The following is a 13,246-nucleotide window of genomic DNA, read 5'->3' as shown; positions in this document are numbered from 1 at the left end:
TCTACTCTAATTGGGCAAAGAATGTATATATTGAAGTAACTTGTAAGTTACTTAACTTTCCTTCCTCATGTGTAGTCTCTGCTTCCTTGTGTGTTAAAATGATGTTATCTCTGTTATGATGAATGCTTGCTTCATAAGGTTGAGGGGTTAAAGTGCTTAGCAGTGTGCCTGATGCATAGTGAGTGCTCACTCACCAATCGGGGCACGGTTGTTACTGCCCAAGGACAATCAGCCTGCAGCTAGTTCACACTGAGGTCTTTCTGTAATCTGCTTCCACCCTTGCCAAACTGCTTAAGTAGATGGGGTGCCAAGTGAGAGATGGCAGTGCATGCAAATAGGTGAGTAATGGCAGAAGCCTGTTGACTGAGCCACGCATTTTAATACAAATCCTTTAAAAGGTATGCTACCTGAGACCTGCTTAGTGGCCCTAAGTAAGGATGTGCCAGCTCTTATGACTGTTTCTCTCCTTTAGTTTATTTATTCACAAGGCTTCAATTATTATCATTAATGAAGTATATCATTAATTATCAAATTTATATAATTCTATTATGGCATTTTTGTATAATGTGATGATAGAATTCCTGTTAGTTTTAATATAGCTACCAGTAGTGACAAGCGTGTTTCACATTCTGAGTTATCCAGTGAGGGAGCTAATATTATCTGCACTTCACAGATGAGGAAACTAAAGCTTAGAGAGGTTAATATCTTGCCTAAAGGTACACATTGAGTAAGGGGTAGACGAAGAAGTCACTCTTGGGTCTGATTGCTTCATTTTTTCATTTATCCACCCATGTTCTGATCTGGTACCAAGTGCCAGGCACTGTGCTTGGCTCTGACAACACAATGAGAAAAAACCTGCTGCAGAACCTGCCCACATAACCTTACCTCTGACTACTGTGCATCATGATCTCCCGCATCCATTCTCTGTGTGGAACACACTGGAGAGGTTCCCCATTATAGGGTGAGCTGGCTAGATGTTTTCACTTCTATATTCAACCTGACCTCACACTTGAAATATCTAAAACTGAACACATGACTGGTTTCTCTTTGTGCCTGATGCCTTTTACCCAATAAATATATCACCTAACTTTTTCTCTATATATCAGAAGAAACACATCATTTTCCTTGTCACACAGGCTAAAAAGTTTGGAATAATTTTGATTATATCACACTTTCAATCCATACCAAAGACCTCTTGATTGCCATTTTTCTTAAAAATGTCTCTCTTATCTGTCTCTGCATCTCCATTTCCTCTCCACCATTCTGATATCTGCTCTTGTGTCCTGGTCCTTGATTTACTGAAATAATCTCTAGGCTGTGTTCTAATTGGTTTTATGCTCTGCTTTTGAAGGATGCACTGTGCTATTAGACCCACCAAAGGCATAGATAGATTTTGCTTGTTAATTTATATCTCCCCCAAACAGAACCTGGCACATAGTAGGCATTCAAATGGTTATTAAATTAAATTAAAGCATCTTTGATGATTCAGGCCAGCGGTTTCCAAACTTGTTCTGGGTGTTTATCTAAAGGGTTAAGAGTAATTTTCCTGGAAGATAATGTGACTATATTACATGTAGGCTGTTCTCTGCATCCCCATAATATATTAGATATTTTTAACAAAGTACATGTCTAGTTTTTCCATTAAGGTCTGCTACTTGTTTATTTTACCATCTGCTGTCAGTCTTCAACAGGAAGCTGCCACAAAGTCCTAGAGAAATTAATCATTGAAAGGTACAAACTGGTAAATAAATATTCTTTCTGGTAAAGAACACCACTGTCATTTTTGTGTTGCTACCATACGGCTGTAGGAGCATACATAGCTTGAGAACTACTGTAGGTTACCAAGAAATTATGAGTGCGCTGTTCTAGATGGTACTGGGTACGATGGGTTCAACCCTATTCCCAAGAGTTCTTCCCCACCGCTCCCCCCAAGTTGTGGGAAAGAGCTCTGTGTTTTCTGGAGCCCTGGGATCATTGTTGTGGTACAGGGGGTTGCTAGAGAGCTGATGCGCGCCCGCAGTCTTCTTCCTCCCTCCCGTTTCTCCCTTGAACTCTCCGTGAGCCCATGGTTGGGAGCCTTAGTCTTCCTTCCCAGCCAGGAGGGAGCTGCTGGTGGGTTGTGCAGGCTTGGTGGACATGTTAACCCAGTCCTTCAGTTTGAACCTCACAACTTGTTTTACTGTTTCCTAAGTTTCCCCATTAGAAATAGTTTGCACAGTTAGCAACGCCTGTGGACTGCAAAAACTTTGCCCTCTTTTGGAATGTGTTGGAGAAATTGGGATTGCGACATTTAGAAATGTGCATCCTGATATTTAGAAGTCATTAATCTTGTTGACCATTCAGAGGACATACATGCTTTCTTTAGAGGCAGAATAATAACTGCAAATAATTATATCCGAAAATAAATCTTTTTATAAATGGCTTAACAGTAAATTTTGTATTCATTAAGATAGCTGGCCTTTTTACAAGGATAATAGCTATAATTTGATATGTTTATTATAATAATAGCATGCGAACTGTTGGAAAAAGTGTTGAATGTTGTCTAATAGGTATCGGTGGACCACAGAATTTAGAGGTAAGCGTCTGCCAGTAGTGGGGTTTTTATTTTTAACCCACCCTCCCCCGCAAAAACAAACAAAACAAACAAACAAAAAAACAAAAACAGACTCATTAGATTATGCAAGTCCTTTTTTTTATTATTGGGTAACTACATTGTGGCAAAATCCAACTTTACCATGGCAGCAATTACCATAACATTTATTGTTTAGTTGAGATAGGATAGAATTTCTAAAAGTTATTTCAATGAAAGCATGTCTTTCTGTAACAATTGTATCAGAACACATTCATTCATTCAAAACTTATTTATTGAACTAGCATTAGTTACTGAGGAACTAGCATTAGGTATTGTCCACTAAGTAGAAAATGGACAAAATAACAATTTTGGGGGCTTAACTTTTAGTATGGGGACACCCAAATGCACGTATGATAGATCAAGTTTCAGATAGTGATAAGTGTTACGAAGAAAATGTAGGGACAGTGCAGTAGAGAGTGAGGGGGAGGGCTGCTGTCAGTTAGGGAAGGCAGGAAGGCCTCTTTGGAGAGGGGACATTTGAGCTAAGGTGATGCTTAAATGATAAGAAGGTCAGTCATATGAGGAGCTGGGGGAACAGCAAGTGCGAGGTTTGAACAGGGAGCAGGCACTGTGGGCTCAAGACCCGGAGGCCAGGGAGGCTGGGGTGGGACGGGGACAGGGCGGTGGGGCAGACAGGCAGGCGGGATTCAAAGGCTGCCAACTTTCTAGTTTGAATTCAAGTCTGTGGGCAGTGGGATACTACTGAGGGTTTGTAATAGCGGCCTGGGGAGATTTGTTGCCAACAGCTACACATGTGCACTGTTGAAAGGTTTCTTTTAAATGAAAATAATTTCCCTTTGTATTTTCTAGAATAGACCAGTGCACTGCCATTTGGCCAAAGGATGCCTTTGAAACTCAGCAGGACTTAAATGAGGTAGGTGCAGTCATTGCTGGTTGTATGAACACAAATTAACTAATCATGAAAATTATTATTCTTTTTCACCAAAGAATTTTTCTTCTAATTAAAACTGAATATTTTGGTGACCTCGTCATGCTTGTAGTTCTTTGTTCCGTTGGTAATGTTTTTCCTTACTCTGGAGGAAACACATTTAAAATGTTGTTTTTGAGCCAGCTAGCCATGTCATGGAACGAAACCAAATTTGGCAGTTGTTTCATTAGTGTCTTTCAACTTTGCTTCAGGATTCTATAATGATAACTACGATAGTTAACACTTGTAAAATTTTCTCTTAGTTTTATTTTATTTGCATTTCTATTTTTTCAAATGGCTTTTCCATTCTTAAGCATAATCATGCTTACTTTTTATCCACTGAGCATGATGCATTTTGATGTTTGCTATAGCTGTCTTAGTGTGTTTTCAAACATGAAGCTGTAATTTCCAATCCAAGTGGTTTCCCTTCAATCTGGACATCACAATGTTAATTAGTTTGTCCTAGACTTTCTTCAAACTATGTAATTTAATTATCCAGTTGGAAATCAATAAGATGTAATCAGGAACCATGTTACTATGAATGCTTTGGTTAAGACATTGGTTTGGAATACACTGTCTAATTTCTCTTCCTCTCATTGAATAATTAAGGAGCAATAGTTGGCATGTCTAATTAGGATCATAGCAAAAAGAATGAAAATGGAAGAGAGATGATGGGCTTCAGGCAAATTGTTTATTTGGTATTTTTAAGATACATTCTTCCCTGCCTTTTCTTTTATGGAAGAACCCCTAATAACATTTCTTTATGTACCAGAGTTCTATGGAACACAGATGGGAAACACTGTCTTAATATTTTAAATTGAAATTAAAAATAATATATACATAAAAGTAAACAAATTCTAAATATATAGCTGAAGGAGTTCTTATAACATATATAAGCAGCACCCAGATCAAGACAGAACATTATCAATACCCCAGACTCTAGTTACTACTCCCTTATAAGGATAACTGTTATTCAGACTGACATTGATTCATTTTGCTTCTTTTTTGAACAATTATAAATGGAGTGTATATACCCTTTTGGGTTTGGCTTCATTTGCTCAATATTATGTTTGCAAGATTCATCCATGTTTTGGCATGTAGTTGTACTTTTCATTCCCCTAGTTGTAATAGTATCCAATTTTATGGTTGTTGCCAATTTTTTTTTTTTACAATTATGAACAGTTGTCACTGATTGTAATTTATTTTTATTATAGGCTGTTTTCTGGCCTTTTTGTACTGCTGACTTTTGTAGGAGTATTCCTTCCATATGTAAATGGAAATGTAAGGTAGAATTTTTTTTGTTATATTAGCTCTCTGTTGTTTTCTGCTCCTTTTAAAAATTTATCCCTTGACCCAACATTGCATTTATCCGAAAAGAACCCATGAGTTCCATATCTTCTCTCTTTTTACCACTCCATCGTGCAAGTCTAAAGTCAAAAAAGAGTTTCTTGAACCTCATGAGAGGCACAGTATACAAGTATTTTCCAGATGTCTCCATGGACCTGACATTGAGTATAAATAGCAACAATTATAAGGTGCTTCATTGGCTTTATATTTTCCCAAACTTTCACATCTGGTATTCCACTGTTACTGTTTGGACTTCTTACTGGTGTTTGCTCTGTCACAGATTAGATGGAGCTCAGCTATGGTTTGGTTTCAGAGCTAGTATTAGGCCCAAGATCTCCTCTGCAGAGTGTGGTGATACACGGTGTACAAATCTTTGTATGAATATCTGTGTGCTTGTTTTCCTCATGCTTTCCTAATGGGCTGGAAAACCCTCTCAGTTCTTGTTTCCACTTGGCATGAACAAAGACTTGATTCCTGCCACTCTCCCTTTCTTCTGTCAATCCAGGCCTTCCAGTTTTTGACCTTGGGTTTCCTGATATGATTGATGTCTCTGGTCCATGTTTTTTTGATGCTGCTGGGCTACGCTATAAGGATTTGTTTCTGAAAAAAAAAAAAGTTAAATTCCCCTCTTGCCGTTCATCTGAGTTGACCAGCTAATTCACCTGGAGATTTTATTTGACGGACTGTCCTGAATCCTGTCTGGAAAATAGTCCAGATTTGAGATCTGTCAGTGTCTCATTTACCTTGATCCTTGGTCTTTATTATTCTTCCCTGGCCACATAATTTATAAAAATTCAATAGATCAAAAGGTGCTTGAAGGATAAAATAAGAAACTATTCTTTTCTCTCTCCACATTCAAATAGATCCCTTTCCTGACCTCAATTTTGATTAAGAAAAATAATAGGTATATAAAGAAAACTGATGAGCTTCCTTTTCCCTGAGCAAAAGTGGCATATTGGATCCCCAAACTTCTTTTTCCCACTCCTTAGTCTGCTTCCCAAAGAACATGAAATCAGCTTCATTTAGTGTTTGATTTGTAAAACTGGGGCAGGAAATTATGTATTGGGTTGGCTCTAGGAGTCTTCAGTTTTAACACTCACTGGTTCTATCCTTTTTCACTTCCCTGGTGCTTGTAGAATTTATTCCTAGGTTCCCATCAGGGATGCAGGAGGCACACTGACTGAGTTGCTCAGGGACGAGGCCTCCTCAAGGCCCAGCTCCTGAGGGCCTGGACTGGAGTGAATTAAAGGGTAAACCTTGGATCTATAACCACAGTTGTTATTCGACCAGGGTTTTTATTTATCTGGGTATGAAAGAGATCATTTATCCACCTAAAACTGTGTGAAACTCTCATCTTTTCTTCACATACTGCTGGTACCCCTTATTTGTTGAATTATGGTAATTATAATAACTCAACATTTGCCTCCACATTAGAGATATCTTCCTCCTTAAAGCTCATGAAGAAGCCTGAAATTAATTACATAATTTTATTAAAAGTAGAACAGTTTGCACATTTGAAAGAATCTTTTTTGAGTAGGACACAGTATGTACATGTCTGTGTCCATGTATGTCTATGTGGAGGATTTTATTGCCTTCATATTACCATTTGTAGTTGGATATATAGATCTTTCAGCATTAAGCCATGTCAGACCTCCAGACGGTACTTACTGTTGTGTTTGAGATGGATTTCTCCCTCAAAATTGTTTTAATTTTGAGAAAATGGTTTCACAAGATGCCTTTTTACACGTCTGATACTCCTGAGTTGATTGAGTGGTATTATTTCTGGAAGAACAGGCAGCTGTACTTCTCTGTTTAATTGCAAACCCAGTCTGTCGAGTTGGCCCTTAGTTCACGATTGACTGATGATTTTTTTTTTAAGTATCTGGGATTCTCTCCTTGTGACTGAAAGTCAATTCAACCTGGCTTTAATAATAACAGGGATTTATTGACTCCCAGCTGAAAGTTCAGTATAGGGATAGGCTTCATGCATGGCTAGATCCAGGGATTAAAAATTTGTCAAGAAGATGCCATCTCTCTCCCTCTCTTGACTCTGCTTTCCTATATTATTTCATCTTGAGGTAGGCCCCTGTCCAGGGACACATTTTTACAGCTAGTAAATCTGATGTGTATTAATTTTCTATTACTGTGTTAGCAAATTATCAAAAACTTAGCAGGTCAAAAACCACCCATTCGTTCATTCATGGTTGTGTAGGTCAAAATCCGGCTGGGTGTGATTGGATTCTCTCCTTAGAGCCTCACAAGACCAAAATCAAGGAGTCAGCTGGGGTAGGTTATTATCTGAAGGTTCTTCGAAGCTCCAGGTTATTGGCTGAATTCAGTTCCTTGAGTTGTAGGACTGAAGTGCCCATTTCCCTGCTGGGCTGTCAGCTGGGGACAGATCTCAGTTTCTAGGGCTGCCCCCATTCCTTGTCACATGGCCCTCTTCATCTTCGAGTCAGCAACAGCCATGGACTCCTTCTTGTGCTTTGAGTCTCTCCAACTTCCTCTTTTGCTACCACCTGGAAAAATGTCTGCTTGGGTCACCTAAGAGGGTCAGGCCCATCTAGACAATCTGTGCATCTTAGGTCAACTGACTTGGGACTTTATATTTGCAAAATCCCTTCATAGCAGTATCTGGATTACTCTTTGATTAACCAGGTACAGGAATGTTGGGAGTCATCTTTGGAATTCTGCCCACTACACAGCGGAAGAAGCATTTCTCCTCCTCCTGTCTAGCTCTGAAAGATCCTATACTTGAGTCTCATTTGTCTGCCTTGGGTCACTGCCCATTTCTGAACAAGTCTCTGTGACCTTGGATTTGGAATAAATTCATTGGCCTAACATGGGCCGTATTTCCAACTTTGGATCTGGGAGCACCATAAGGTGGTTAAAAGCATGCTGGGCTGGATAATATTGGTTTCTTTTTTTTTTTTTTTGAACACCCAAACCATACCCCCCCAACCCACCCTATTTTTCATTTAGTTTTTGTCCCCATTTTTCTATTCATCCATCCATACACTAGATAAAGGGAATGTGATCCACAAGGTTTTCACAATCACAGTCACCCCTTGTAATCTACATTATTATACAGTTGTCTTCAGGAGTCCAGACTGCTGGGTTGGAGTTTGATAGTTTCAGGTATTTACTTCTAGCTATTCCATAATATTGGTTTCTGGGATCATGATCTCCCTGACTGCAGGACCACTGTAGGATGCCCCTTGGCATTCTTCTGGTATGGTTTTCTGAGTTAAGATAAAGTGATCCTGCTCCCTACCTACATTTCCTACAAGAGAAACCCTGTATTAACTCAGCTAGAATGGTGTCCTATGATTGATTTAAATTTTTTTTAACACATTTTTGTTGTCTGTGTCAATGAGGACATTCCATAGCCAACATGGTCCTGGTATAAATCCTAGATCTCCTTCCCAGTTGAATGAACTGTACAGTGAAGAAACTCTGAAATGCTTCCAGGCCCGGTTTATTCTGCCCCTTTGTTCCTCGGAACCATCCAGCCTGGCTTGTTTCCAAGGGGACAAGGTCTGTAGGCCTCATCCTGAGGAGAATTCTTAGCGTAGTCTTGGTGGAAAAGGTGGAAGCCATGCCAGCAGCTGCCCGTATTCTTCCTTGTCTGAGAATTAACTTGGAAGAAAGTCAGAGGTGTTGGGCTGAGAAGTTATGGCCTTGCTATAGCTGACCCACCTGTGTTTGCTTGCTGCCATCCCCATCCTCCACGGTCTGCTGCAGCTTTATCCTGTTGGCCTCTGCTCTTTCTTATAGATGACATTGCTATCTTTTTTTCTTATTGCTCATTTTTCATTCATTCCTCGTCACTCTACTAATTTCCTACTCACCCATGGGTGGCTGGAAGGGGCCCTGTCTATAGTTCAGAGTCTCCCTGTGTCGTAGCCTGCATTGGTCTGTGTCGTAATTTTCATTGCTTTGTAGCAAACAGAAAAAAATAGGAACAATGTAGTAAGTTTTTCATATAGCTAAAGTCTATGAACAACTCTTTAATTCAGAGATTGTTCAAATTTTCATTTTGTGATGAAATGAGTTGATTTTGGCTTTTCTACATTTTCTCACTTACTGAAATAGAAAGTTGACAGCCTTCATATATAACTGCTTCCCCATCCCCCAACTTCTACAAAATATTGCCGCTGGTCGTAAGACCAAAAATTTACCCAGAGCCATAAACTTTTGGGTATTTCTTCTAAAGAGTAATTCTTTCTTTCAGTAGCATTTATTGAGAAGCAAATATGTACCCAGCTCTAGGTTTGGTGTTGAGGTGGGGGTGTGGGGCTGGAGTGGAAAAGGGAGCTGTGTCATCCCCACTTTCCAGGGGTTTATGGAAACACACATCAACTACTGATTTAATAACCCATAGTCTGGCTTTCCTGGCATTGGTATCGTTTGCCCTTTCTAGGACATAACTGGCTTTCTTAGACTATAAAACTCAGGTTTTAAGGCAGGCAAAAGCTGAATTTCCTTGTTCTCTAACAAAAGATTGGTGTTTGAGGAAATGGCAAATACTTTCCAGTATGATCTGCCACCTTTACAGGCATAGGGAGGTAATATTTCATATGGTATGTGACTTGATGATTTATGGTAGAATAATGATTGACTTTTAATACCCATTGAAATTTAGAAATTGAAGGAGTTAAGATAGTGTCATCAGAAAAAATAAAGGGCCGTTGTCCAGCAGTTAGATGGTTTACTCAGGGACACAGAATGAGCCAGTGGTAGATTTGGGACTAGAGGCCTCTGTGGGCCTTCTACTGCACCCACATCTTACTCAAATTTTGTTCTTAAGCAGAATATTTTTCAGAGCTAAAAGAAATTGGGACAAAAATAGCCACAAAGAGGTAACCATATGAGCTGCTACACAGACTAGATTTGTGGACTTCAGCCCTTGTAATACAATTATGATCTGGAAAAAATTATTAGGGGGTTTACCCATCTCAGTACCTGTGCTTTTGGCTGTTTAAGCATTATGCACTCTAAAGAGAAGCTGTTGAAGTCCGTTCTTGAGTTGTAAATGAGACTGTAGTTTTAGAAAATCAATGCCTTATATTTAGAAAAACTCGGAGTCCTGATTTAAAATGTGAGTTTATAAAGGTGCTTTATCCCCTAGACATCTTATTTTTTAATTATTTAATTAGTGAACATAACAGAAGGATATGACAATTAGGTGAAACTAAGGACAGGCTTGCCCCCCTTCTCAGGATGAAATAATTTGGCTAAAAGGAAATTTGGTTTGGGTTCTTATGTGCTGTTGCTACGTTGCTCTTGTTTTTTAAAAAAAGTGCTGACAGGCCCCGGATCCCTTGTAGATAGAGGGCTTTTTGAAGTGATGGCTTATCTTTCACATTGAACTTTTCAGTAGGGAGAAAGCACGCTGACCATCCCAAGCAGCAAGAGGCAGGGAGGGGCTGAGCCGAGGGGATCTTCCTTCGGTTAGACTTGGCTGCAAAGTGTGCTAGGACAGAAGCACCTCATTCCCCAGAGGGATTAGCAAAAAGCCCCTCTTCCTAGGGGCCTGGTAAATTTGGCTTTATTCTTGTAGACATTACAGTTGGAAGAAGTTCCAGTTCTTTTGGCAAGAACATCTGAAGTACAGCACAGAGATCAGGAGGAGCCACTGCCTTGCTCCTGAGCTTTCCAGCCCCTCTCTACTTCCCAGAGTGGAGGCTCTGTTCTCAAGGGGAGAAACGAGGTCAAGAACCTCATGAGGGTGTCAGAGGACTGGGACTCAGGGAAAAGCAGTTGTCCCAGGGCAGCTGAAGTGTAGCAGGTAACCAAGGCAGGTGTTTAGGGTGGATCAGGGCCACAGGGAATAGGGACATGTTTCTCAAAGTGTGGACCAGGGACCTCCGGCATCTAAAATGGCCCAGCTCCGGACCTACTGATTTTGGAATCTCTGGGGGTGGAACTGGGCTGGGAGTATGCAGCTTAACAAACTCCCCTGTGATTCTTAGGCCATGTAGTTTCTGAATCAGAACGGCAGGGGGGCTTGAAATGTGGATAATTCAGAGGGGCTCCCAAAACATACTGCATGAAGGATCCATAGAAACAAAATGACTACACAACATTGTTGTAAATTGATTGGCTATTGTGCGACACACTGGGATAGTTAGGATACAATAGTGAACAGTGGAGGTGTGGTACCAACCCTCATGGAGTTGGAACGAGCAAATAAACATGTGGAGAAATAAAATTACATGTCTTAATGAGTGTTAGGAAAGAAAGAAACAAGATGCTAAGAGAGAAATAAAATTAGATGAGGAAAATGACAGAACATAGACTGTGACAGTAACTATATCTGATTAGGTCCTGGTGGGGTGCGAGTGAGGGGTGGGGCAGAATTAGCAGCTGGAAAGGAAGGTTTGTGTGTTTGGGGAGGAGGCGATGGATGCTCAGGAAAGAGTGGTAAGTAGAAATGGGGATGTTTGGAGACCCTGTAGTATCCCCAGTGTTGAACGGATTTCCTATTTAATTTTGCTTATATCACCATAGTTTATACACAGATCTTAGATAGATAAAGGAGGGGGCGGAGGGGCACTAAGCCTTTTCATATCAACTAAATGTAAGCTGCCCAGCTCTGCAGCTGGTGAATTGCAGACGAAGCCACCCTAAAATAGTATTTAACAATCCAGCCTGAGTGGGCGTTCTCTATTCCAACCATACTAAAGTGGGACCTGGGTAATTGTAGAGGACAGAAAATGACTAAAGTGTTTTCTAAAACAAGCAGCATATTCTCCATTATGTAAAAGAGAAAAATTAGCTTTTAGAAAACCACACCTAGGTTTCACAAACTTCCCTCTGTCTTCCTTCTTAATCGGGTGGGAGAGTTGGGGAATCAGAAGTGGTAGTTGTTCTCTAGAGGACCCATTAGTCCTTCCTCACTCAGTTTTCCTGAAGATCCCAGAGATGCATTCACTGAAACCTTGGAAGTAAACCTGGAAAAGTGCTAGCGTGCTGGCCCCGAGGGAGGAGCTAGGGCAGCCTCGCAGGGAGCTGAAGTCTTAGTTAAGAGGAGGGCTAGATTGAGGTAGCACAAGGACTCAGCTGTACTTTCCTTCTTTTTCCTGTAGGGGAAAAAAGCACATTCCTGCATTAAAGGTCGGTTAGTCGGGCATGATGGAATAGTGAAACAGCTGGTGACATACTCTCTTCCAGTGCTCCCTATTTCCTCCATAGCCCTCTGACAATAACTGTCATTCATGCTTGACGTGTTTACTTATTCATGAGCTGTCTCCCCCTTTTAGATCAGAAGCCCCACGAAAAAAGGTGCCCACATCAGCCTTGTACCTTGAGTCCAGTGCAGCTATTTGTGGGCTGAAATCTGCCAGCACATCCGAACCGCGTGCATGGCATTCCCTCTGCTCAGGGACAGTTCTACGAGGCTCAGTCCGATAGGAAAGGCTGAACATGTCCCCTCGTCCCCTGGAAGGACATGTCTTGGTTGCTTATAGGGTAATCCCCCGCCCCAGGGTTCCAGTTCCAACTTGGTCATCAGGAGAGGCATCCCCATGGGCCCCCACCACATGGGGTGTCCAAGTCCCCACTGACATTCAGAAGGCTCACAGGTGTCCTCTGCTTATCTAGCATCTCAGAGCAGAATCGACCAGCCACGCAAATAGATCTCCTTTGGCACTTGGAATCTTGTTTCTGCTTCAGGATGAACAGGAGAAGATAGGACTGGAAGATAAATAATCTGCAACCAGGTCACAAGTATTATACTTCATCCCTTGTGGGAGTTGAGAGGCTTCTGTATGTTAACTCCAGCATACGTCTATGCAGTAACTATATTATTTTGGTTTCTTACCTCTTTGTGTTGCATGAATACTTGGTTCAGTTCCACAAACGCTGCCCAAGTACCCACTTGGTATTAGGTTTGATGCAACCAACCTCAGTAGGTCTGTGTTTGCTTTTCTTTCCCTGAAAGTTAGAAGGGAACTTAGAAGTTATCCAGCCTGAGATCCTTCCTTGGTAAACACAGGAGGTGAAGGGAAGAGAGTCACTGTCTCCTAGTTGATGTAGAGCTTGTCTTGCCACAGGGCTGGAGCTCTTCCCAGCAGTCTCTGGAGTTTAGAGATATTGATAAGCACGACATCCAGTCGTTGAGTGGTGCTGTGCAGAGTGCTTTTTACGCTTTTCTCATTTAATTCTTAGAGCAGTCCCATAAAACAGTTGCTACTGTTACTATTATTACCTCTTTTTACAGATGAGGAAGTTAAGGCTTAGGATAGCCAAGGTGCTCACCTGAAGTCAAATGCACATAGTACATAGAAACGAGATTCCCTTCTGCTCCTGTGTGAATCCAGAGCCCATGCCACTTT

The 13,246-nt window shown here is 40.9% G+C and overlaps 1 protein-coding gene across 1 annotated transcript in view; it reads left to right on the top strand.

Moving 5' to 3' along the window:
* FAM13C (family with sequence similarity 13 member C) overlaps positions 1–13,246 on the top strand; it is a 135,333-nt gene that overhangs the window by 81,091 nt on the left and 40,996 nt on the right. The window contains 1 exon segment of the mRNA XM_037803805.1: positions 3,443–3,506. Within this exon segment, the coding sequence (XP_037659733.1) occupies positions 3,443–3,506 (64 nt within the window).

Source organism: Choloepus didactylus, chromosome 15, assembly GCF_015220235.1.
Source record: "Choloepus didactylus isolate mChoDid1 chromosome 15, mChoDid1.pri, whole genome shotgun sequence".
Classification (NCBI taxonomy): Eukaryota; Metazoa; Chordata; class Mammalia; order Pilosa; family Megalonychidae; genus Choloepus; species Choloepus didactylus.
This window is presented reverse-complemented; position numbering and strand designations above follow the sequence as displayed.